Below are 26111 nucleotides of genomic sequence, written 5' to 3'. Positions count from 1 at the left end.
AAAAGAAGAGAAAACACGTTGGTTCTGAGAGACATTTTAAACAAGACCTAAGTCAAGAGAGTGTTTAATTGTATTTGGTCCATGGCTGTTTTGATCTACTTAAAGGTTTGGAGTAATCATTACTGGTCCGTAGAATGAAATTTGTAGATCTTAACTATGTACAACAAAAATATTAGTATTATGGTCTTATTTACTTTAGATATCACATCCTGTTATGAAGTAATTACATTAATACAAATAAATATTTACAAAATAGTATTCACCTTATGCAATGACTAAACAAAATAAATTCAATCTAGGGAGATGTAGTGGTGGGAAAATGTTAAGGACAATTCCAAAACAAGTCCAGTGTACAGAGCTTGACATTGAGCTAGTGTCTTGAGAGAGTGCAAACCCCAGAGAGTGGTGAACACTGAGGGTCAGATCTCTGACTCATCATCAATGTACCCCAAACCATCCACAGTGGAAATATTGCTTCCAGGAGAGAAGTGGTGTTCCCCATTCCCTTTGAAGGCTATGATAGCATTTTGATTCTTGTTAGCACTGTGACTGGGTGTAGGTCCCAGCAGCTTGAACTCTGAAGTTATATTGTTTTGAATTTGCATGTAGTCATCCGACGGCTTTTTCACCTGGCCAGCGCCTGAGTTCTCTGAGAATCTGTTTCTAAAGCATCCTTTATACAGATTCCAGGTTACTAGACCAACCAGCATCAGAGAGAGGAGCGCCACCACCACCTGCAGGCCTACCACCCTGCCGTCTTCACACTGTGACTCAGGGGGGAGAAGGGGATCCAAAGCCTTTGGCTTCTCTGTTACCTCCAGGAGCTCTGGTAATGGGGTACTGTGACTATGGGGGGACTCTGTCATCGTCTCACTCTCCTCTAGGTTAGTGTGGGGCAACAGTTGATAGACTGCCATAGTCCTGGTGTACGGTCGGCTGTTCACCTGCTCAATAGACTCACAGGTGTACTGGCCAGTGTCGGCGGCAGAGGCATTGAGGATGAGGATACCCCCATTGTAGATGTGGTACTTGGTATCAGAGAGCAACAGTTGCCCTGAGAAGAGCCACTGTACCTGTGCCAGGTTGGAGTCAGGCTGGCACGGCAGCTTGATGTTGTTGCCAGGAACTAAGGTGTAGTTCTCTGGCTTCATTGTCTCTGCAATACACACAAACAATGTAAGTAGTAACTACAGTTGGACTGTAGTCTGTCATTTGTTGATAGTGTGCTGGGCCCTGAACAATTAAATATTGAAATCCATTTACCCGATTTCGGACATTGTGAGATGTCACCATCTTTTAGACTTTGAATCATGTTCCTGAAAAAGAAAGACTATAAATATGGTATACTGAAATTCTAAATCACATTACTAGAAAAGTATGTGTGTGTTGGATCGTACGTGGTGACTGAGGCAAAGGGTGAGCTGGCCACAGCAGAGCAGAGGCCAGTGGAGAGGTCCCAGCCACAGTAAGGGTCTCTGGCTAAGACACAGTCCAGACACGACTCATAACGGCCACATTCACTCAGAGGCATCTGCACAGCTCCATACTCAGAGCCTGCATACAGCTGACCCTGGGGAAACAAGAACACAAACCAATACCACATGTGTGTCAGCAGCTCAATGAGCCTACTTCACCCACGGTTAGTAACAGCAATGACCGGGTGCCATTCTCCTTGAATGCTCTATTGTAAGTGCTAAGGAAATAAATAGTAAATGAGTAACCATCTGTCTGCAGAAATGCCAGGAGACAACAAACTGACATTGATATTATATGGATGTTGGTATGTTTTGTAAAATGGTGCTGCACCTTGACTGGGGGTTTAAACCAGAGTTGCCGATAAGTACTTAGTAACAAATGTATTTGTTTAAGAGCTATTTAAAATCAAGTTTTAATTGATTGACTGGGTGATTGTTACCGTGCTGGAGAGACGCAGGGTCCTGATAGCCTCTGGGGTCTGGTACAGTTGTATTTCTTCAATGATGAACATCTCTCCAGCGTAGTTCACTGCCTTCTGCACATAGCCGTTCTCTGTGTGGAGAGAAGGACGCCAATGTCATTGTCAGATCTATTCAAGTCAAATTTTATTTGTCACCTGCGCCGAAGACAACAGGTGTAGACCTTACAGTGGGGGAAAAAAGTATTTGATCCCCTGCTGATTTTGTATGTTTGCCCACTGACAAAGAAATTATCAGTCTATAATTTTAATGGTAGGTTTATTTGAACAGTGAGAGACAGAACAACAAAAATATCCAGAAAAACGCATGTCAAAAATGTTATAAATTGATTTGCATTTTAATGAGGGAAATAAGTATTTAACCCCCTCTCAATCAGAAAGATCTGGTTCCCAGGTGTCTTTCATACAGGTAACGAGCTGAGATTAGGAGCACACTCTTAAAGAGAGTGCTCCTAACCGCAGCTTGTTACCTGTATAAAAGACACCCGTCCACAGAAGCAATCAATCAGATTCCAAACTCTCCACCATGGCCAAGACCAAAGAACTCTCCAAGGATGTCAGGGACAAGATTGTAGACCTACACAAGGCTGGAATGGGCTATAAGACCATTGCTAAGCAGCTTGGTGAGAAGGTGACAACATTTGGTGTGATTATTCGCAAATGGAAGAAACACAAAAGAACTGTTAATATCCCTCGGCCTGGGGCTCCATGCAAGAGCTCACCTCGTGGAGTTGCAATGATCATGAGAACAGTGAGGAATCAGCCCAGAACTACACGGGAGGATCTTGTCAATGATCTCAAGGCAGCTGGGACCATAGTCACCAAGAAAACAATTGGTAACACACTACGCCGTGAAGGACTGAAATCCTGCAGCTCCCGCAAGGTCCCCCTGCTCAAGAATACATATACAAGCCCGTCTGATGTTTGCCAACGAACATCTGAATGATTCAGAGGACAACTGGTGAAAGTGTTGTGGTCAGATGAGACCAAAATGGAGCTCTTTGGCATCAACTCAACTCGCCGTGTTTGGAGGAGGAGGAATGCTGCCTATGACCCCAAGAACACCATCTCCACCGTCAAACATGGAGGTGGAAACATTATGCTTTGGGGGTGTTTTTCCTGCAAAGGGGACAGGACAACTTCACCGCATCATTTGACGGGGCCATGTACCGTCAAATCTTGAGTGAGAATCTCCTTTCCTCAGCCAGGGCATTGAAAATGGGTCGTGGATGGGTATTCCAGCATCACAATGACCCAAAACACAAGGCCAAGGCAACAATGGAGTGGCTCAAGAAGAAGCACATTAAGGTTCTGGAGTGGCCTAGCCAGTCTCCAGACCTTAATCCCATAGAAAATCTGTGGAGGGAGCTGAAGGTTCGAGTTGCCGAACGTCAGCCTCGAAACCTTAATGACTTGGAAAAGATCTGCAAAAAGGAGCGGGACAAAATCCCTCCTGAGATGTGTGCAAACCTGGTGGCCAACTACAAGAAACGTCTGACCTCTGTGATTGCCAACAAGGGTTTTGCCACCAAGTACTAAGTCATGTTTTGCAGAGGGGTCAAATACTTATTTCCCTCATTAAAATGCAGATCATTTTATAACATTTTTGACATGCATGTTTCTGGATTTTTCTGTTGTTATTCTGTCTCTCACTGTTCATAAACCTACCATTACAATTATAGACTGATCATTTCTTTGTCAAGGGAAAACGTACAAAATCAGCAGGGGATCAAATACTTTTTCCCCCTCACTGTACAAGCCCTTAACCAACAATGCAGTTTAAGTAAAAAAATAAGAAATAAGTCACAAATAATTAAAGAGCAGCAGTAAAACAACAATAGCAAGGCTATATATAGGGGGTACCAGTACAGAGTCAATGTGCGGGGGCACCGGTTAGTCGAGGTAATATGAACATGTAGGTAGAGTTAGTGACTATGCATAGATAATAAACAGAGAATAGCAGCCAGGTTAAAAGGAGGGAGGGGGTAAATAGTCCGGGTAGCTATTTGATTAGCTGTTCAGGCAGGAGTCAGAAGAACAAGTCTGTTTTGGGGATGTGTGTGTCCTGTTCAGTACCTGTGCCAATGAACATGACTGCGTATCTCTCCCCATCCAGAGCTAGCACGCTGTCCACCACCAGGCATGTGAACAGGTCTCCCCTTTTGACCAGCAGCGGACGGCCAGTCAGCGGGTGCACGGCATCGTCCATGAGGGGCCGGTCCCTGATGAACTGCAGGGTCTTGTCTGGCAGGTCCAGGGAGCGCTCCATCCCAAGGGCCCGCGCTGCGTTGTTAATGCACTGAAAAAAATAGAGGATTGCTGAGTGGTAATAATACATTTGTTACTGAGTTAGTAGCTGAACTGTAAAAAAAAGTAGATACTTTCTTTTTGTGGCCCTAAGCCATTTCGAGCTTCACAATTATATTAAAATGGGACATACAGCTCCAGGTCTTGGGGTGGGCACCTCTCCACTGTACATGACCCACTTCACATGGGAAGTCTCCACAGTCACTGGCGTCTTAAACTTCCCCTTATCAAACACGTCTCCGATGGCCGACACACTGTACGCACACACTGCAGACATGTCGGACGAGCTCCTAGTGCAAACAGTCAGAAAAACATGTTTGATGTTTTCAAACCTCAAGTATATCATGGTTAGGGCCCTATGTTTTTCCTGAACACGTGGGAAATACCCTAGGCCCTAATTATAGTTAGCCTGCCTGGGGTTTTTCCTGGTCAGGAAAACCTCCTGGCCCTATGATTATGGTAAACATGTGCTTAAAGCAACCGAGTCAGAATATCACACAGATTAGAAACAGTCCACTTCCCACAGAAACAATGTTGTCAACTCTAAAACCACTGGATTCTACAGACTACTCACGACTGGGGAGTGAACACTGCGTAGAAAACACTTTTGCGCCAGTCATCGTTTTTGAGCAGGAAGACATCCTGTACAATAGATGGCAGGCTGGGCTCTGGCAGAGAGCAGTCCAGACGAGCCTTCAGGAACGACGTCCACTTCCTCTGGAGCGTCCGCTGCCCACCCATATCCCTCTATACACAGTGAGAGACACATTGGTTCTAGTCAAACAAGTGAATACTTCTAGAGAGAGGACACATGCACACATTATACCCCTGCACTGTTTAAACAGGGTACACATACTGTCCTTTATATTTAAAACACCATGTATGAGCCAATGAAACTTCTTGCAGCTGAAAGTACATTTGGAGCAAGTTGCTACCTTGCAGACACGAGCAACTCTTGACACGGTGAGCTTGTTGTAGAAGTCATACTCCATGGCGTTCTCGCTGAAGAACAGGTAGACCTTATCATCATCCCCATCTGGGTTGTTACTGCTCTCGGGGACAAGGTCCATGTATACAAAGTTGGGCTCTGAAATCATAAACCATAACGAGCACTTACTACGCTACCTCAGGACCTGTTTAACAGCAGCAGTTGAAGTTCAGTTTCATAATTAAAAACACGGAGACCTATAGGATCTAGGCTATTACTCAAGGCACAGAAGTATGTAAAATGCTATGGATACAAGTGTTAGTAGATACATACTATTCACGTGTGCACCATAAGGCATGGTGTATAGTAGTATACAAGTTTATAACACAAGTATGAACAGAGAGGGAGAGCTGACCGTTGAGCCAGGAGCTCTTGAACTCAGTGCGAAGTGCAGAGGAGGAGCTGCGGAGAACCACAGGCTCAGAGCCCAGGAAGTTGATGGAGGTAGCAGAGTAGAGGTCATTTCCTGGCAGACCAGAGACATGACAAGAATCACAACAGAGGAAAATTGATCTTCTAGCAAAGTAAATAATATTGTAAATATTAGTCAAAAACTAATTTGGAAAATTACATGTGCAACCTCTTTCATTGTGCCACTGGTAACTCAAGCTACTAGCAACACATTCAGCCAAAAAGCAAAAAAATAAATAAATAACCTGTTCAATTCACAAAGACTCAACCCCCTCACTTTACAAACAAGTCCCGCGGCAGCACTTTAAACTGAAAATGAACGCTAGGTATTGCACATTTGATAGCACAACCCCACTTTGCACTTCACTGGGTGCACTGTTCTGTCCTTGTGTGAGAGCAGATCACTAGAGACAGACAGTCACAGTACATACCGACCATGATGGAGGAGTATTTCTGGAAGGGATCAAAGGGGCATTTCCCTTTTCCCTCCTCCTGCGCTTCTTCTAGTCTCAGCTGTCCTTCAGAGTACGTCTGTCAGAGTCACAAACAAAGCAACTATTTAGATGTATTCACAGTTGTTTCAGTGAGAGAGAGGTAGGAATATACTTTATACTAAACTCCAAAGGGCAAAATGAGTTACACTCAGCCACTAACAGTAGAGATAGAGAGGGCAGGTGTCTGTAGTATGCATACATTTCACACTCACAGTAAATATTCAGTGTGACAACTGCCTGCCTACAGCAGTCACATGATCGTTTCAAACAACAGAGCTATTCTTACACCGAGATGTCCTAGCTGTCCTGTTCAGGCCAAGCTATAACTATGCAATAAGGCACAAAGGGTTGTGGTATATGGCACAGCTAAAGGCTGTTCTTACACGCAACGCAGAGTGCCTGGACACAGCCCTTAGCCGTGGTATATTGGCCATATACCACAAACCCCCGAGGTGCCTTACTGCTATTATAAACTGGTTACCAACGTAATTAGGGCAATAAAAATACATGTCATTACCCATGGTATACAGTCTGATATAACACGGCTGTCAGCCAATCAGCACTCTGGGCTGGAACCACCCAGTTTATAATTAAGCAATAAGCCCCGAGGGGGTGTGGTATATTTCCAATATTTAGATTTTATTTAACCTTATTTTACTAGGCAAGTCAGTTAAGAACAAATTCTTATTTACCAGGGAACAGTGGGTTAACATCCTTGTTCAGGGGCAGAACAACAGATTTTTACCTTGCCAGCTCGGGGATTCGATCTAGCAACCTTTCGGTTACTGGCACAACACTAACCACTAGACTACCTGCCGCCCCACACTATACCACACTAAGGGCTGTTCTTAGGCACGACGCAACGCCGTGGTGTATATTGGCTATATACCACAAACCCCCAAGGTGCCTTATTGCTATTATAAACTGGTTACCAATGTAATTAGAGCAGAAAAAAATGCACGTCTTACCCGTGGTATACGGTCTATTATAAACAGGGTGGTTCCAGCCCTGAATGCTGATTGGCTGACATCTGTGGTATATCAGACAGTATACCATGTGTATGACAAAACATTTATTTTTACTGCTCTAATTACTTTGGTAACCAGTTTATAATAGCAATAAGGCAACTCAGGGGCTTGCTATATGGCCAATATACCATGGCTGTGTCCTAGCACTCCACGTTGCAGTGTGTATAAGAACAGCAATTAGCTGTGATATATTGGCCATATACCACAAACCCCCAAGGTGCATTATTGCTTAAATATACCACTGCTGTCAACCAATCAGCATTCAGGGCTCGAACCACCCAGTTCATAATTACCATGTAATCACAGGTGGGGCTGAAAGCATTTGTCCCGCACACATACATTGTGCTGTCATCCACTTTATGCAGGGTCCGGATGTAGTTACGGCATTCAATCTGCAACAGGACAGGGATGAGAAATGTCAAGGTTGGTATAGTAATGTACAGATTTCAATGTATGTACAGTTGAAGTCGGAAGTTTACATACACTTAGGTTGGAGTCATTAAAACTTGTTTTTCAACCACTCCACACATTTCTTGTTAACTATAGTTTTGGCAAGTTGGTTAGGACATCTACTTTGTGCATGACGAAAGTCATTGTTTACAGACAGATTATTTAACTTATAATTCACTGTATCACGATTCCAGTGAGTCAGAAGTTTACATACACTAAGTTGACTATGACTTTAAAACAGCTTGGAGCATTCCAGAAAATTATGTCATGGTTTTAGAAGCTTCTGATAGGTTAATTGACATCATTTGAGTCAATTGGAGGTGTACCTGTGGATGTATTTCAAGACCTACCAACAGACTGAGTGCCTCTTTGCTTGACATAATGGGAAAATCAAAAGAAATCAGACACGACCTCAAAAAAAAAAAAAATGGTAGACCTCCACAAGTCTGGTTCATCCTTGGGAGCAATTTCCAAACGCCTGATGGTACCACGTTCATCTGTACAAACAATAGTACGCAAGTATAAACACCATGGGACCACGCAGCCGTCATACCGCTCAGGAAGGAGACGCGTTCTGTCTCCTAGAGATGAACGTACTTTGGTGCGAGAAGTGCAAATCAATCCCAGAACAACAGCAAAGGACCTTGTGAAGATGCTGGAGGAAACAGGTATAAAAGTACCTATATCCAAAGTAAAACGAGTCCTATATCGACATAACCTGAAAGGCCGCTCAGCAAGGAAGAAGCCATTGCTCCAAAACCACCATAAAATAGCCAGACTATGGTTTGCAACTGCACATGGGGGACAGATCGTACTTTTTGGAGAAAAGTCCTCTGGTCTGATGAAACAAAAATAGAACTGTTTAGCCATAATGACCATTGTTATGTTTGGAGGAAAAAGGGGGATGCTTGCAAGCCGAAGAACACCATCCCAACCATGAAGCACGGGGGTGGCAGCATCATGTTGTGGGGGTGCTTGCTGCAGGAGGGACTGGTGCGCTTCACAAAATAGATGGCCTCATGAGAAACGAAAATTATGTGGATATGTTGAAGCAACAACTCAAGACATCAGTCAGGAAGTTAAAGCTTGGTCACAAATGGGTCTTCCAAATGGACAATGACCCCAAGTATACTTCCAAAGTTGTGGCAAAATGGCTTAAGGACAACAAAGTCAAGGTATTGGAGTGGCCTTCACAAAGCCCTGACCTCATTACCATAGAAAATTTGTGGGCAGAACTGAAAAAGCGTGCGCGAGCAAGGAGGCCTACAAACCTGACTCAGTTACACCAGCTCTGTCAGGAGGAATGGGCCAAAATTCACCCAACTTATTGTGGGAAGCTTGTGGAAGGCTACCCAAAACGTTTGACCCAAGTTAAACAATTTAAAGGCAATGCTACCAAATACTAATTGAGTGTATGTAAACTTCTGACCCACTGGGAATGTGATGAAAGAAATAAAAGCTGAAATAAACCATTCTCTCTACTATTATTCTGACATTTCACATTCTTAAAATAAAGTGGTGGTCCTAACTGACCTAAAACAGGGAATTTTTACTAGGATTAAATGTCAGGAATTGTGAAAAACTGAGTTTAAACGTATTTGGCTAAGGTGCATGTAAACTTCCGACTTCAACTGTATGCATCTGGTTGTTGGTTGTGTCTTCATTGGGTGTCTTCATACCAATTCACAGCTGTCTGTGGGGAGAATTGTTTCGTGATTGATGGAGCCACTTACTTCAGCGTGTTTCCCTTTGTATGTGCACTCCCTCTGTTTCTCCTCAGTGACTCGCCAATACACCTGACAACAGAGAGCTGCACATCAAAGTATGTACTAGGTAATGGTTTTATGGTTCCAAGGCATTGGTATTAGGTCACCACAAAGAAGGTACAGCAGACCTTTTTACTGCAGTCCATTTGTGATGTATTCAAATCATGTAGGCAAATAATACAGGATAACTGATAGGTAAACACGATAACTGAATAGCCGTAATAAACAGAGGTCCCTACCCCAGACTTCTTGATGGAGATATCATTGATGTCCAGGGCATAGACAGCCTCTCGAGCCCCGAGCAGCAGCAGGCCCAGATCCTCTCGAACCAACATAGTGGAGTAGTTCCAAATCCCTTCCTCTCTGAACAGTTTCAGATTGTCTAAAACAGGAAAGCATTAGACAACTCAATGAAAACTAAGTATCAAACTGAGTGTGTGAGAGATCTCACATATATATATTTGTTTTGCTTTATTTATAACTAACTAGTGTATGTATGCATGTATACATACACTAGTTATAAATGAAGCAAAACAGACATGTCATTTAGCTAACTTTTTAGTATTTGAGGAAACAGATGCAGTTTACTGCACCGTTATGTGAAAACAGGAGAGAGGAGACAGGGGCTTACCCTGGTAGAGGACACTCTTCCGTGGGATACAACTGTGAGTGTTGTATTCACCGAGGCACATAGGAAGGAACAATCCACAGATAACACCCAGGGCAGAGAGAGGAGACATGGCTTGGTGCCCAGGTGGGAGGGGATGTGTGGGAGCGCTGCTTAGTCCTGCTCACACCATAACGCACTGTCGATCAAGGACAGCAGTTCATGTCTCTATAGAGACTCCAGTCTTAGTATTCCGATGTTCAATGGCTATGTTGGTGTCAGCCTCCAACATAAATGTTTGTCGCTGCTGCTACCTCTTCTGTAGCTCAGTATAGAATCCATGTTGTCCCAGCCAGGTACTGCCAGCTCAGCCTTCCCGATGCAGGGGATCTTAATGTTGGTCTAGAAGCTCATCTAGGGAGAACATAATACATGAGTGAGTGAGACAACATCTGCCCTCTGAAGACAAAATAGATAATGCTGATTTTATGATCAAACTAACTGAAAGGGAGAAACAACTGCCTGTATGAAATTCATATGAAGAAGTCCCAACCTCCCTTACTCCCCCTTCCTGTCTGTCCGTCCCCACTGATAAGGACCTGGGTGTGTGCTGCTTCCTTTTGATTAGCAGGATACAAGCAGCTGGGAATATGCTCAGGTTGGGGCATGCATGCAGATCACAATGATAATCTAATAGAACACCAAGTTCCCTGTAATTCACTAGTTGTAATTATCTAGCTCCTTCTGCTGCTATGACTAGAGCACTGAGTTTTTCCAAACCATAAGACCTGACTAGGACAAACACAGGGCCCCGTTAGACTAAAATAGGGCCTGTACAGTTTTGCCCAGCCAGGTCACGTGCACAAGAAAAACTCAGGGCCCCATCTGACAGGCAACATAAAACACTTTCTTTCAAAGTTCAAAACACAGAAATACTGTTGAAAGGACTCAAAAGAAAAGCCCATAAGATTGTTTAAAAAGTGAGCTTTCCCTCAGCTCCTTACCTGCTGAAAGAGTGATAATATCCAGGCACACTCCAAAAGTTGGGCAGACTAGGTGAGCACTACTCCACACCTTTTGTGAAAGCACCCCTTGAAATTGACATGCTGGTTCCTTGTTGTTACTTAAAAATACAGAAACGAGCTGGTGCATGCAAGGGAGTGCTCAACTGTTGGCAGAGCAGGTATGTCACACAGTTTACGCCTCAAATGGAGCATGAAGTATGTGAGAGAAACAATGGTGTGAAAGTTCTCTCACGTCACCCCGCTCCTCCGCTCTCTCCACTGGCTTCCAGTTGAAGCTCGCATCCGCTACAAGACCATGGTGATTGCCTACGGAGCTGTGAAGGGAACGGCACCTTCATACCTTCAGGCTCTGATCAGGCCCTACACCCAAACAAGGGCACTGCGTTCATCCACCTCTGGCCTGCTGGCCCCCCTACCTCTGAGGAAGCACAGTTCCCGCTCAGCCCAGTCAAAACTGTTCGCTGCTCTGGCACCCCAATGGTGGAACAAGCTCCCTCACGACGCCAGGACAGCGGAGTTAATCACCACCTTCCGGAGACACCTGAAACCCCACCTCTTTAAGGAATACCTAGGATAGGATAAAGTAATCCTTCTAACCCCCCCCTTAAAAGATTTAGATGCACTATTGTAAAGTGGTTGTTCCACTGGATATCATAAGGTGAATGCACCAATTTGTAAGTCGCTCTGGATAAGAGCGTCTGCTAAATTACTTAAATGTAAAATGTAAATGTAAATCCAATGGTGTTATTTTATAAAGTGATGAAGCAATGCAATTTTTTCCAGTACAGCCAGCAAAACTAGCTTGAAGATCTATACAACAAACAAATGAGAACTACGCAAAGGCCAAGTTATATAATCTGTACAATTGAACAAACCTAATTTTGAATACATTTACTGACCTCATCATGCATGAAAGAGTCAAAAGCAATCTACAGCTCCATAATTGATGCAATTCACCTACATAAATAGCATGTTTTGAGAGTAGGCTACAGGACTTAACACCAACTTTGTCTACCAGCCACTGTATGCATGCATGCATGCATGCATGCATGCATGTATGTATGTATGTATGTATGTATTATTATTATTATTATTCTACCAGCCACTCAGATTTTTAACCAGACAAAATATATTTTTCCACATTACACAAAAAAAAGATTTAAAAAAAGATGAACATGCTTAGTAATGTTTTTAAAACAAGGACTATTACTAGTGAGAAGTAATATGGTATATTGCTCAATTTAATTAAATACTTTGTGATTAGTCTTTTTCTAAAATGTCACATTTCATTTGATCAGACAAACTCTACGCTGCCCCTTTAAGGTTACCGTGGTAACAGGGCCACTGAAGTAGTCACGTGTGCCTGTTAGAATCTGACTAGAGTAACAGAGGCTGACCACCAGGATTGCCATATCCGAGCATTTCTCGCAAATTGGGCAATTTTGATAACGATGTTGCGGGTGAAAATGTATTGGTCGCGGGTTGCAGGTTTTTGGGCTACTTCTAAATTCCACCGCGGCCGCCATGGCATTTCTCTTAAAACAAATCTAATTCACTGTGACATGCTGCTGATTGAGGTAGCCTGTTGCTGACTGCGTGAGTGGTGGGGAGGGCCAGAGACGTGTGTGCACGGCCAGCCCGCTCATTAGGCAGGATTAAGCGGCTGCCTTTGGCAAAAGATTGAGAGGGGGCATTTTCTGAGCTAAACTGACCAAGAAGCACCTCCAACAACACATAAAACCTCACATAATTCTGCCCAAAAACAATGACAATCTCTCAACCAGTTGCATATAGGCTTTTTCGGTGAGCGCTGATGCCTCTCTTTGATAAGTAGTGCCCACTTTGTCTAAGGCAGGGCACAAAATATTTTGCTTGTCCATTCCCAGTGCGCTTCTCCAGAGTGCTGTTGGAGAGAGGCATCTCTGCAGCGCTCCAACGTTCCGTCAAAAAAATCTAGTAACATAAATCATGTAGCAGGGTATGGTAGAAAGAGCATGTGGCCTTTTCTTAAACCTACTACAAGCTGGAGATTACATTTATGACAATGTAATGAGAGATACTGTTTACATCATGCAGGTTTCTCCGATTAAATAGCCTAACTTAAATGGCGCTCAATCAAAAAAAAAATTGCTCTCATGTTAACAAACATATCCTAAAAACAGGTCAGGTCAAAGTAAAATGGACAATAACTGTTGTCCAGGAGTTTCACCCCATTGTCATGATCAGTGGTTTCAAGTTTGTATCAATCAATTTTTGACAAGCTGATTATAGTGAAAAAGAAAATAATTTTGCATTTCCCGCTGTGTAAACACGTTGCAAATAGGCTCATGATAACTCCTGATAAAGTTGGGTAGCTGATATTCAGAGCCTAAAAAAATTCAATTTCAGACAACACTGTAGGCTACACCTCAGTAAGCGCAGACCGACGCCTTTTAAAACATAAGGAAAATACATTTTCACCTTTCATTCAGAAACTAAAATTGAACCTAACTTCAATGTCTTTTCAACATAATGTTGCTTACTAGGACTAGGTTGTTTTCACTAGCTCAGATAAATAAATTGTATCAAAATGACAATAGGCCACCAGATTTGTTTTTAGGGTGAGAAAGTTAATTAGCTGGAATAATACAATTAATTGTAAAGCTGTTTTTTCTATGAATGGCTTCCTTGTTAAGGACCAGGGTTGTTTGTTGAGATCAGCCACTGGGGACTTCATATTAGGCTAAAACATATGTTATATACAATGACTTCAGTATAAACAGGCAACCTGTCACAAACTCTGACACCTCCTGCGCCTCGACTGGTTGTTTCTGAAGTTTTATTTTGTTCATAAGTGTGTGTGTCAACACCTGCTACCAACTAGCTAGCTAGGTTGCAATGGAGCCCGCTTTGCCTGGAATAGCTAATGAACATTTCCAGCGCGTAGAAGCTAGCTGTGTTTATTACGCTCTTGTCCGGGACAATATTGACAATCCGGAGTATCAATGCGGCAAACAATTGTTTGCGGAGGATTACAGGAATGAGGTGGCTATCCTTAGCAAGTCAATTTCAATTCTGCACAAACTTATGGGGAAAAAGCAAATTGGAAGGTCCTCGTTCTCAACTCCTATGGCTGGACGCCGCTCTGGCTTGAAAGGATGTATCCCCTCCTTGTCATCGATCCCTATCCGAATGGCCTGTGCCATCTGGAACTTGCCAGCCAAGGAAGTCATCTCCATCTGCTTCTCCTCCTCCATCTTGTAATTGGAGTAGACTGAGAACAGCAAGAGGATTGTTTCAGATCAGCACTGGTCATGCCACAAGTCGTGGAAACCAAAGGCAGCGTCATGCCGCTAAGCGGACTGGAGTGTCTGCGAGAGGTCCGGAGCAGATTGACATGAGGAATAGCGTCGCCGCCCTGGTGTCTGATCTACCTGCACCTTCGTCGCTGGGACTGCGATGGCTGTGCCGACTCCAACTACACTGACTCTAGCAACGGCTTTGTCGTAGAGTTTGGCTCCTTTCCCTCTCTCTGGACCTGATGGGGCACTGCCTGCTGTGAGAGGTCTGGACCCATTTCCAGGAGCTGCGGGCGTATGCTATCCTGCTTCTCGTGGGCCTGTGAAAGGTTCCACAAATTGTGTGAGTGATAGGAATGGGCAGATTTCTCCATCCCCTTCGCACGCCGTTGTACTGGGCAGTTCAATGGTGAGAAATTTCTCAGTCCCTGGAGCAAAAACATTGTGCTATCCAGGAGCACAGCTCCCAAACATTTTAAAACTGCATCAGGAAATTGAGTCTATCATAGTTCATGTGGGATTGTGGGATTCAATTACATTATCAAAAGGCAGCTCAGAACAGCTGAAGATCAATTTTAAAGAAGTTATTGGGTCTCTGCTTTACACCAACAGAAGCCCCATAATATCTGGCACTGGGCCCTCCCTTAATCGTGGCATTGAACGTTTCAGCAGACTCTTAGCCCTCCATAACTGGCTACGTGACTATTGCAGCTCTGTGGGTGTAACATTTGACAATTTTGATACCTTCTGGAAACAAAACTTGTTTTATGAGGAGGATGGGATCCACCCAAATCATTTGGGTTCCTGGATCCTTTCACAGCATCATAAGCATTTCACAGCATTGAGACAATAACTTATCAATGACCCAAGCCCAGATCAGTTAATTCATACCATTGTGTCACTGAGTTGTCATAATGCTTGACCACATGTACATTATCCCAGGGGCTTTGGAAGACAATGCAAGTAACCTCATATGTCCCTTCAACTCCCCTGAAAGCCTCTGCAGATCCTAAAGCTATTGTATGCGGTAATCATGTCCCTATGAAGCAGAGTTATACTGTTCTCACTGAGGCGGTGTGCCCTAGTAGGAAGTCCACTGTGTGCAGCTCACCATGCACTAACATAAATAACATGAGCATGTCTACCTCTGCTAAGCTTCCCAGTAAACCAATGAAAACAATCAAGCATCCCAGAAAAGTGCTACGTTAACCTCTCTGGGCTAGGTGGGACGAAATCGTCCCACCTACGCAACAGCCAGTGTAATCCCGTGGCGCGATTTTCAAATACCTTAGAAATGCTATTACTTCAATTTCTCAAACATATGACTATTTTACACCATTTTAAAAGACAAGACTCTCGTTAATCTAACCACACTGTCCGATTTCAAAAAGGCTTTACAACGAAAGCAAAACATTAGATTATGTCAGCAGAGTACCCAGCCAGAAATAATCAGACACCCATTTTTCAAGCTAGCATATAATGTCACAAAAACCCAGAAGACAGCTAAATGCAGCACTAACCTTTGATGATCTTCATCAGATGACACACCTAGGACATTATGTTATACAATACATGCATGTTTTGTTCAATCAAGTTCATATTTATATCAAAAACCAGCTTTTTACATTAGCATGTGACGTTCAGAACTAGCATACCCCCCGCAAACTTCCGGGGAATTTGCTAACAATTTACTAAATTACTCACGATAAACGTTCACAAAAAGCATAACAATTATTTTAAGAATTATAGATACAGAACTCCTCTATGCACTCGATATGTCCGATTTTAAAATAGCTTTTTGGTGAAAGCACATTTTGCAATATTCTAAGTACATAGCCCAGCCATCACGGGCTAGCTATTTAGACACCCGGCAAGTTTAGCACTCACCAAAATCAGGTTTACTATTATAAAAGTTTGATTACCTTTTGTTGTCTTCGTCAGAATGCACTCCCAGGACTGCTACTTCAATAACAAATGTTGGTTTGGTCCAAAATAATCCATCGTTATATCCGAATAGCGGCGTTTTGTTCGTGCGTCCCAGACACTATCCGAAATGGTAAATCAGGGTCGCGCGCATGGCGCAATTCGTGACAAAAAAAATCTAAATATTCCATTACCGTACTTCGAAGCATGTCAACCGCTGTTTAAAATCCATTTTTATGCAATTTTTCTCGTAAAAAAGCGATAATATTCCGACCGGGAATGTCCATTTAGCTAAACAGAGGAAAGAAAACAAAGCTTTCGGTCGACGCGGGCACGAGCCTGAGTCTCACAGTACTGTAACCAGAATATTGAAAAATGTGCTTTCGCCGTAAAGCTATTTTAAAATCTGACACAGCGGTTGCATGAAGGAGTAGTGTATCTATAATTCTTAAAATAATTGTTATGTATTTTGTCAACGTTTATGATGAGTATTTTTGTAAATTGATGTGCACATTCACCAGACGTTTTGGTGGGAATACATTTTCTGAACATCACGCGCCAATGTAAAATGCTGTTTTTGGATATAAATATGAACTTTATCGAACAAAACATACATGTATTGTGTAACATAATGTCCTAGGAGTGTCACCTGATGAAGATCGTCAAAGGTTAGTGCTTCATTTCGCTGCGTTTTGGGTTTTATTGACACATGTCCTTGCTTGGAAAATGGCTGTGTGATTATTTTTGTCTAAGTACTCTCCTAACGTAATCTAATGTTTTGCTTTCGCTGTAAAGCCTTTTTGAAATCAGACAATGTGGTTAGGTTAACGATAAGTGTATCTTTAAAATGGTGTAAAATAGTCGTATGTTTGAGAAAGTTGAATTATGACATTTTGTTGTTTCTGAATTTTCCGCCCTGATATTTCACTGGCTGTGTCCCGCAGGTGGGGCGCTAGCGTCCCACCTAGCCCATAGAAGTTAACTTGTTATGGATAGGGGGCAGTATTTTCACGGCCGGATAAAAAAAACGTACCCGATTTAATCTGATTATTACTCCTGCCCAGAAACTAGAATATGCATATAATTATTAGCTTTGGATAGAAAACACTCCAAAGTTTCTAAAACTGTTTGAATGGTGTCTGTGAGTATAACAGAACTCATTTGGCAGGCCAAAACCTGAAAAGATTCCAAACAGGAAGCGCCCACTGACTATTTCTTGGCCTTCTTGATCATCTCTATCCAAAACAGTGGATCTCTGGCATAACGTGACATTTTCTAACGCTCCCATAGGCACTCAGAAGGCGGCAGAACGGTGAATGATGACTTTGCAGGCCATGGCTGAAAAACAGTAGCGCATTTGGATAGTGGTCGATCTGAGAACAATGAGACTGGGGGCGCATGCACGAGCCGACACCATGTTTTTATTTTTTCCCGGTCGGAATATTATCGCTTTTTTACGAGAAAAATCGCATAAAAATTGATTTTAAACAGCGTTTGACATGCTTCGAAGTACGGTAATGGAATATTTTGAATTTTTTTGTCACGAAACGCGCCGGGCGCGTCACCCTTCTTTACCCTTCGGATAGTGTCTTGAACGCACGAACAAAACGCCGCTATTTGGATATAACTATGGATTATTTGGAACCAAACCAACATTTGTTATTGAAGTAGAAGTCCTGGGAGTGCATTTTGACAAAGAACAGCAAAGGTAATCCAATTTTTCTTATAGTAAATCTGAGTTTGGTTAGTACCAAACTTGGTGGGTGTCAAAATAGCTAGCCATGATGGCCGGGCGATCTACTCAGAATATTGCAAAATGTGCTTTCACCGAAAAGCTATTTTAAAATCGGACACCGCGATTGCATAAAGGAGTTCTGTATCTATAATTCTTAAAATAATTGCTATGTTTTTTGTGAACGTTTATCGTGAGTAATTTAGTAAATTCACCGGAAGTGTTCGGTGGGAATGCTAGTTCTGAACGTCACATGCTAATGTAAAAAGCTGGTTTTTGATATAAATATGAACTTGATTGAACAAAACATGCATGTATTGTATAACATAATGTCCTAGGAGTGTCATCTGATGAAGATCATCAAAGGTTAGTGCTGCATTTAGCTGTGGTTTAGGTTTTTGTAACATTATATGCTAGCTTGAAAAATGGGTGTCTGATTATTTCTGGCTGGGTACTCTGCTGACATAATCTAATGTTTTGCTTTCGCTGTAAAGCCTTTTTGAAATCGGACAGTGTGGTTAGATTAACGAGAGTCTTGTCTTTAAAATGGTGTAAAATAGTCATATGTTTGAAAAATTGAAGTTTTTGGATTTTTGAGGAATTTGTAATTCGCGCCACGCCTATCATTGGATATTGGAGCAGGTGTTCCGCTAGCGGAACGTCTAGATGTAAGAGGAAATTACAACAAAAAACATAAATCCCAGTGGATTGATGGGGAATTGAAAAATGTTATGGTTGAGAGGGATGAGGCAAAAGGAATGGCAAGTAAGTCTTGCTGCAGAACCGACTGGCAAATGTATTGTAAATTGAGAAATCATGTGAATAAAATGAATAAAAAGATTAAGAAACTACACTATGATACAAAGATAAATGACAAAGAATTATAGTAAAAAGCTTTGGAACACCTTAAATGAATTTCTGGGCAAAAAGATAAACTCAGCTCCATCACTCATTGAATCAGATGGTTCATTCATCATCAAACCCACTGATATTGCCAATTACTTTAATGATTTTTTTCTTTGGCAATATTAGCAAACTTAGGCATGACAGCAACAAATGCTGACACTATACATCCAAGTGTATAGTTATGAAATGTAGTGTCATGAGGCTTCTAAACAGCTTCTACTCCCAAGCTACCCCCTATTTGGACTCCTCACGTCTTAATCAGTTAAAAAGCGGTTTGGTGCAAAGCGGACATTGGGTACATTATTTGTTGAATATTATATGAATCCTATTAGAGATGACCCCAACTAGCCGACAAAGTTTGTTTTAGTCGAGCAGTAACAAACACACACGTTCAACAGTTTGGGGTCACTTGTCCTTGTTTTTTAAAGAAAAGCATTTCTTAAAAAGGCTTCAAAATGGTCCCATGTCTTCATACCCACGTCTCGTGGATGCTCCAAAGTATTTGACCATTCATCCAACTATTTTGGAGATGCTGATTTGCGTGTGATTACTGTCACTGGAGGTTTGTCTTTACTACCTTTTACAGCCTGTGTTCTGGTTGGCATAAGACAGTTCGTCACAGCTGTCAGAAGCTGTTGACTCAAAGCCAGGCAATGCTGACCAGATGCTTGAAACCCCATCATCCTTGCGCAACTCCTTGTGAGGGTAGATTGATGGAACAAAGGGTCAAAAAGGTAGGGGCCAAAAAAGTTTTTAACAACCTTTGCCTGCAATTGTTGAATTTCTCCTTTCAATGTTGATCTGTTCACCAAGAGCTCTCAAACTATATCTCTCTGCAATTTCCTATCATGGTTATCAAGACAGAATTTCTCATCCCTCTTCCTTACTTCACCTAATAAAGTTAAAAACCATCTTGTTTTTGTCAACGAGTTAGACATTCTCTGCATTTTCCCCCAAGCTTTTTGTATATCAGACAGATTCCATATTCCACCTTTGTCAACAATGACAGATTTTTTTCTCTCTCTCACCTACACTTCTCTACTTTGAAATGGTTCTTCAGTGATTTAAAAAATATTTTTCATGCTCACATCCGGAGGAGCTGTTCCGCCCTTTTCCAGAGTGGTTCTCTCACTTTACAATGGCATTACATTAACTCAAAAGTTGTATAATATATAGTATAGAGGTCGACCGATTAATCGGAATGGGCAATTAATTAGGGCCAATTTCAAGTTTTCATAACAATCGGTAATCGCCATTTTTGGACACCGATTGTGGCCGATTACATTGCACTCCACGAGGAGCCTGCGTGGAAGGCTGACTACCTGTTACATGAGTGCAGCAAGAAGCCAAGGTAAGTTGCTAGCTAGCACTAAACTTATCTTAACATAATCACTAGTTAACTACACATGGTTGATGATATTACTAGTTTATCTATCTTGTCCGCATTACATATAATCGATACGGTGCCTGTTAATTTCTCATCGAATCACAGCCTACTTCGCCAAAACGGTTGATGATTTAACAAGTGCATTCGCGAAAAAAAGCACTGCCGTTGCACTAATGTGTACCCAACCATAAACATCAATGCCTTTCTTTAAAATCAATACACAAGTATATATTTTTTTTAAACCTGCATATTTAGTTAATATTGCCTGCTAAGATGAATTTCCTTTAACTACTGAAATTGTGTCACTTCTCTTGCGTTCCGTGCAAGCAGTCAGGGTATATGCAGCAGTTTGGGCCACCTGGCTTGTTGAGAACTGTGTGAAGACCATTTATTCCTAACAAAGACCGTAATTAAATTTGCCAGAATTGTACATAATTATGACATAACATTGAAGGTTGTGCAATGTAACAGCAATATTTAGACTTAGGGATGCTACCCGTTAGATAAAACACATAACGGTTCCGTATTTCACTGAAAGAATAAACGTTTTGTTTTCGAAATGATCGTTTCCGGATTTGACCATATTAATGACCTAAGGCTCGTATTTCTGTGTGTTATTATGCTATAATTAAGTCTTATGATTTGATGTAGCAGTCTGACTGAGCGCTGGTAGGCAGCAGCAGGCTTGTAAGCATTCATTCAAACAGCACTTTACTGTGTTTGCCAGCAGCTCTTCACTGTGCTTCAAGCATTGAGCTGTTTATGACTTCAAGCCTATCAACTCCCGAGATTAGGCTGGTGTAACCGATGTGAAATGGCTAGCTAGTTAGTGGGGTGCGCGCTAATAGCGTTTCAATCGGTGACGTCACTCGCTCTGAGACCTTGAAGTAGTTGTTCCCCTTGCTCTGCAAGGACAGCGGCTTTTATGGAGCGATGGGTAACGATGCTTCGAGGGTGGCTGTTGTTGATGTGTTCCTGGTTCGAGCCCAGGTAGGGGCAAGGAGAGGGACGGAACCTATACTGTTACACTGGCAATACTAAAGTGCCGATAAGAACATCCAATAGTCAAAGGTATATGAAATACAAATGGTAGACAGAAATAGTCATATAATAACTACAACCTAAAACTTCTTACCTGGGAATATTGAAGACTCATGTTAAAAGGAACCACCAAGCTTTCATATGTTCTCATGTTCTGAGCAAGGAACTTAAACGTCAGCTTTCTTACATGGCACATATTGCACTTACTTTCTTCAACACTTTGTTTTTGCATTATTTAAACCAAACATGTTTCATTATTTATTTGAGGCTAAATTGATTTTATTGATGTATTATATTAAGTTAAAATAAAAGTGTTCATTGTTCATTCAGTATTGTTGTAATTGTCATTAGTACAAATAAATAAAAAAAATTGGCCGATTAATCGGTATCGGCTTTTTTTGGTCCTCCAATAATCGTATCGGTGTTGAACAAACATAATCGGTCGACCTCTAATACAGTACCATTCAAAAGTTGAGGGTCACATAGAAATGTCCTTGTTTTTGAAAGTCAAGCTAATTTTTGGTCCATTAAAATAACAAATTGATCAGAAATACATTGTAGACATTGTTAATGTTGCAAATTCCTATTCTAGCTGGAAACAGCAGATTTTTTTTATGGAATACAGTTGAAGTCGGAAGTTTACATACACTAAAATGACTGACTTTAAACAGCTTGGAAAATTCCAGAAAATGATGTCATGGCTTTAGAAGCTTCTGATAGGCTAATTGACATCATTTGAGTCAATTGGAGGTGTACCTGTGGATGCATTTCAAGGCCTACCTTCAAGCGCTGTGCTTCTCTGCTTGACATCATGGGGAAATCAGCCAAGACCTCAGAAAACAAATTGTAGACCTCCACAAGTCTGGTTCATCCTTGGGAGCAATTTCCAAACGCCTGAAGGTACCACGTTCATCTGTACAAACAATAGTACGCAAGTATAAACACCATGGGACCGCTCAGAAAGGAGACGCGTTCTGTCTCCTAGAGATGAACGTACTTTGGTGTCAAAGTGCAAATCAATCCCAGAACAACAGCAAAAGGACCTTGTGAAGATGCTGTAGGAAACAGGTACAAAAGTATCTATAACCATAGTAAAACGAGTCCTATATCAACATAACCTGAAAGGCCGCTCAGCAAGGAAGAAGCCACTGCTCCAAAACCACCACAAAAAAGCCAGACTACGGTTTACAACTGCACATGGGGACAAAGATCGTACTTTTTGGAGAAATGTCCTCTGGTCTGATGAAACAAAAATAGAACTGTTTGGCCATAATGACCATCGTTATGTTTGGAGGAAAAAGGGGGATGCTTGCAAGCCGAAGAACACCATCCCAACAGTGAAGAACGGGGTGGCAGCATCATGTTCTGGGTGTGCTTTGCTGCAGGAGGGACTGGTGCACTTCACAAAATAGATAGCTTAATGAGGCACGAAAATTATATGGATATATTGAAGCAACATCTCAGGACATCAGTCAGGAAGTTCAACCTTGGCCGCAAATGGGTCTTCCAAATAAACAATGACCCAAAGTATACTTCCAAAGTTGTGGCAAAATGGCTTAACCCGGAAGCCAGCCGCACCAATGTGTCGGAGGAAACACTGCAGACCTGGCGACCGTGTCAGCGTGCATTGCGCCCCCGCATCAGGAGTTGCAAGTGCGCGATGGGACAAGAACTTCCCTGCCGGCCAAACCCTCCCCTAAACTGGACAAAGCTGGGCTAATTGTGCGCTGCCCCATGGGTCTCCCAGTCGCGGCTGGCTGCGACAGAGCCTGGACTCGAACCAGGATCTCTAGCGACACACCTTGATGCAGTGCCTTAGACTACTGCGCCACTCGGGAGGCCCTTAATATTCTATAAAAGGAACCGCTCAAGCAGTACAAAATTTGAGGTGCTGGTACTCAGCTCTGGTGAGCTCCTGCCCAAGTCAAGCACTGCTTCTTATCCCTTGCTGTGTTTACATAGTTGGTAATAGCAGTTACTTTTTAGGTTTGTATAATTGTTATTTATATTTGGATAGAATTTTGATTAACCACATGAAAGGCATGAGCTCTGCTCTGTTTGTTTTTTGCGCAGGCTGTACACACTTCAGTCTCTCATTCACAATTTGACAAGCACTTGATAACGCCTCAAATTACCTGGCTGCATTCTTTGTGTGGCCATAATGCCCCCTAAAGAAATCCATGCCTTTTGTGGCCAGTGGCCGTTGTGCCCGTCGGCTGAATATAATAATTATAATTCCCTTCTCCCGGCTGCATGCCAAAGCACCTCTCACTCATATGGCTCTCTGTCACATGATCGGGTCTTTCTCACAGGGTGCAAGTAAAGACAGACATCTGGGACACAACTTAGCGCGTCCTTATCCAATTCCGAGGCGCATAAAAGCACTAGACCTAGGGTTGACATGTACCAATTGCACTGGGATTTGACATCATGTTACCACAACAGATATGTGTCAATACACAACATGCACATTGGGAACCCAATTCCCCATCACAAAGCATAACATCTTTGAATAAATGTGAAATATAGCCTATTGTTCAGCTTTTTAAAGTCAGTCTATGTTGACATCTTTGGGAGAATAGTCAAGAGGTTCCATCTATGAGTGAAAGCACTCATCTTACAGTTCAGAGTCTTTGTATGATTGTCTTTAGGACATCTGGTCAATGTTTCTGACTTGACTGTGATTCACCTTCTCATTCAACCATACACCTGGACTATGTCTATAGTACAGTGCCTTCAGAAAGTATTCATACCCCTGGACTTATTCCACATTGTTGTGTTACAACCTAAATTCAAAATGGATTAAATATATATCCCCCCCCACCCATCTGCGCGCACACACACACACACAATACCCCATAATGACAAAGTGAAAATCTGTTTTTAGAAATGTTTGCTAATTTATTGAAAATGAAATACAGAAATCTCATTTACATAAGTATTCACACCCCTGAGTCAATACATGTTAGAATCACCTTTGGCAGTGAGTCTTTCTGGGTCTCCAAGAGCTTTGCACACCTGGATTGTACAATATTTGCACATTATTCTTTTTTTAATTCTTCAAGCTCTGTCAAGTTGGTTGTTGATTATTGCTAGACAGCCATTTAAGCCTTGCCATAGATTTCCAAGCCAATTTAAGTCAAAACTGTAACTCGGCCACTCAGTAACATTCAATGTCATCTTGGTAAGCAACTCCAGTGTATATCTGGCCTTGTGGTTTAGGTTACTAACCTGCTGAAAGGTGAATTTGTCTCCCAGTGTCTGTTGGAAAGCAGACAACCAGGTTTTCCTTTAGGATTTTGCCCATGCTTAGCGCCATTCTGTTTCTTTTTATAAATAAATAACTTCCTAGTCCTTGCCGATGACAAGCATACCCATAACATGATGCAGCCACCACACTTGAAAGTATGAAGTGGTATTCAGTGATGTTTGCCCCAAACATAACGCTTTGTATTCAAGACAAAGTTAAAGTTAATTTCTTTGCAGTTTTACTTTAGTACCTTATTGCAAACAAGATGCATGTTTTTTAATACTTTTATTCTGTACAGGCTTCCTTCTTTTCACTCTGTAATTTATGTTAGTATTGTGGAGTAATTGCAATGTTGGTACATCCTCAGTGTTCCCCTATCACAGCCATTAAACTGTATAACTGTTTTAAAGTCACTATTGGCCTAATGGTGAAATCCCTGAGCGGTTTCCTTCCTCTCTAGCAACTGAGTTAGGAAGGACACCTGTATCTTTGTAATGACTGGTTGTACTGATACACCATTCAAAGTGTAGTTAATAACTTCACCATGCTCAAAGTAAATATTCAATGTCTGCTTTTTATTTTTTTTGCTTTTATTTTTTTAACCCAAAATAAAATAAAAGGTGCCCTTCTTTTCGAGGCATTGGAAAACATCTCTGGTCTTTGTGGTTGTATCTGTGTTTCAAATTCACTGCTTGACTGAAGGACTATATAGATAATTGTATGTGTGGGATACAGACACGATTTTTGCACAGTGTGACTCCATGCAATTTATGTTACTTGTTAAGCACATTTATGCTCCTGAAATTCTTTAGGCTTGCCATACCAAAGGGTTTCAGCTTTTCATTTTTAAAAACATAATTTCACTGACATTATAGACCTTTTTTGTAGGCCAGTAATACAAAATCTAAATTTAAATCAATTTTAAACTCAACACAACAAAATGTGGAAAAAGTCAAGGGGTGTGAATACTTTCTGGGGAAACTCTGGGTGTGTTAATACGAGTCATGAGACCTGTAATATAGTACATTTCTGATAAAGAACTGAAAGGAATTACTGGTGGGCAAAAGGTGAGTTATCAAAATAACTTGCAATAACTATTTACTTTAATAGGGCTAATATCGATGATTTATTTATGACGAACACTATACCTTAAAACTAATCAAAGGTGTTCACTACAAAGAGTGCATGCCGAATATAGTCTTGTCCCACAACCCTACCTGCTACCAAGGTGGCTGGCTAGTTAGTTTGCTAGCGGGCTTCACTTGTTTACGACTGACCTCACCCATGAAAAACAACTCAACAGTGAATACTCCTCGCGCAAGTTAAAATACCGATACACGACTTACCTGGCTGTAGGGGAATTTCTTTTTAGTCTACACCGTTAAAAATGTATCCAAAGTAGCTTTGATTTGATTCCATATGATTTTACGGCTCTACCTGTTACGTGTACTGGCTAGTGAGCGCGATAATCCATGCAATCTGGCTACACCAAGTACCTGGCTGCTGCGACTGGCTGAGTAACACGTGACCATAGAGATCCTATTAAATTACTAGAGTTAATTAA

At 41.9% G+C, this 26111-nt stretch overlaps 1 protein-coding gene across 3 annotated transcripts; it reads right to left on the bottom strand.

Annotated features, from left to right (window-relative positions):
• Positions 1 to 30: 30 nt before the first annotated feature.
• On the bottom strand, positions 31 to 26056 carry LOC106584397 (semaphorin-4E). 3 transcript variants are annotated; one of them, XM_014169666.2, is made up of 15 exons: positions 25894 to 26056; positions 10030 to 10419; positions 9638 to 9780; positions 9366 to 9428; positions 7476 to 7574; positions 6092 to 6191; positions 5605 to 5715; positions 5197 to 5348; positions 4836 to 5008; positions 4395 to 4551; positions 4031 to 4253; positions 1916 to 2028; positions 1398 to 1570; positions 1264 to 1316; positions 31 to 1156 (listed from the first exon to the last, which is right to left on the bottom strand). In XM_014169666.2, the coding sequence occupies exons 2-15, from the start codon at positions 10136 to 10138 to the stop codon at positions 420 to 422; spliced, it is 2406 nt and encodes an 801-aa protein (XP_014025141.1). In that variant the 5' UTR covers positions 10139 to 10419; positions 25894 to 26056; the 3' UTR covers positions 31 to 419. The 3 variants fall into 3 exon arrangements, with proteins under 3 accessions (XP_014025141.1, XP_014025143.1, XP_014025142.1); XM_014169668.2 differs by lacking the exon at positions 25894 to 26056 and adding an exon at positions 22078 to 22141; XM_014169667.2 differs by lacking the exon at positions 25894 to 26056 and adding an exon at positions 11010 to 11331.
• Between the last annotated feature and the right edge of the window lie 55 nt (positions 26057 to 26111).

The sequence above is a fragment of the Salmo salar genome, chromosome ssa23 (genome assembly GCF_905237065.1).
Source record: "Salmo salar chromosome ssa23, Ssal_v3.1, whole genome shotgun sequence".
Lineage (NCBI taxonomy): Eukaryota > Metazoa > Chordata > Actinopteri > Salmoniformes > Salmonidae > Salmo > Salmo salar.
Note: the sequence above shows the minus strand (reverse complement) of the source record. Positions and strands in the feature narration are given on the sequence as shown.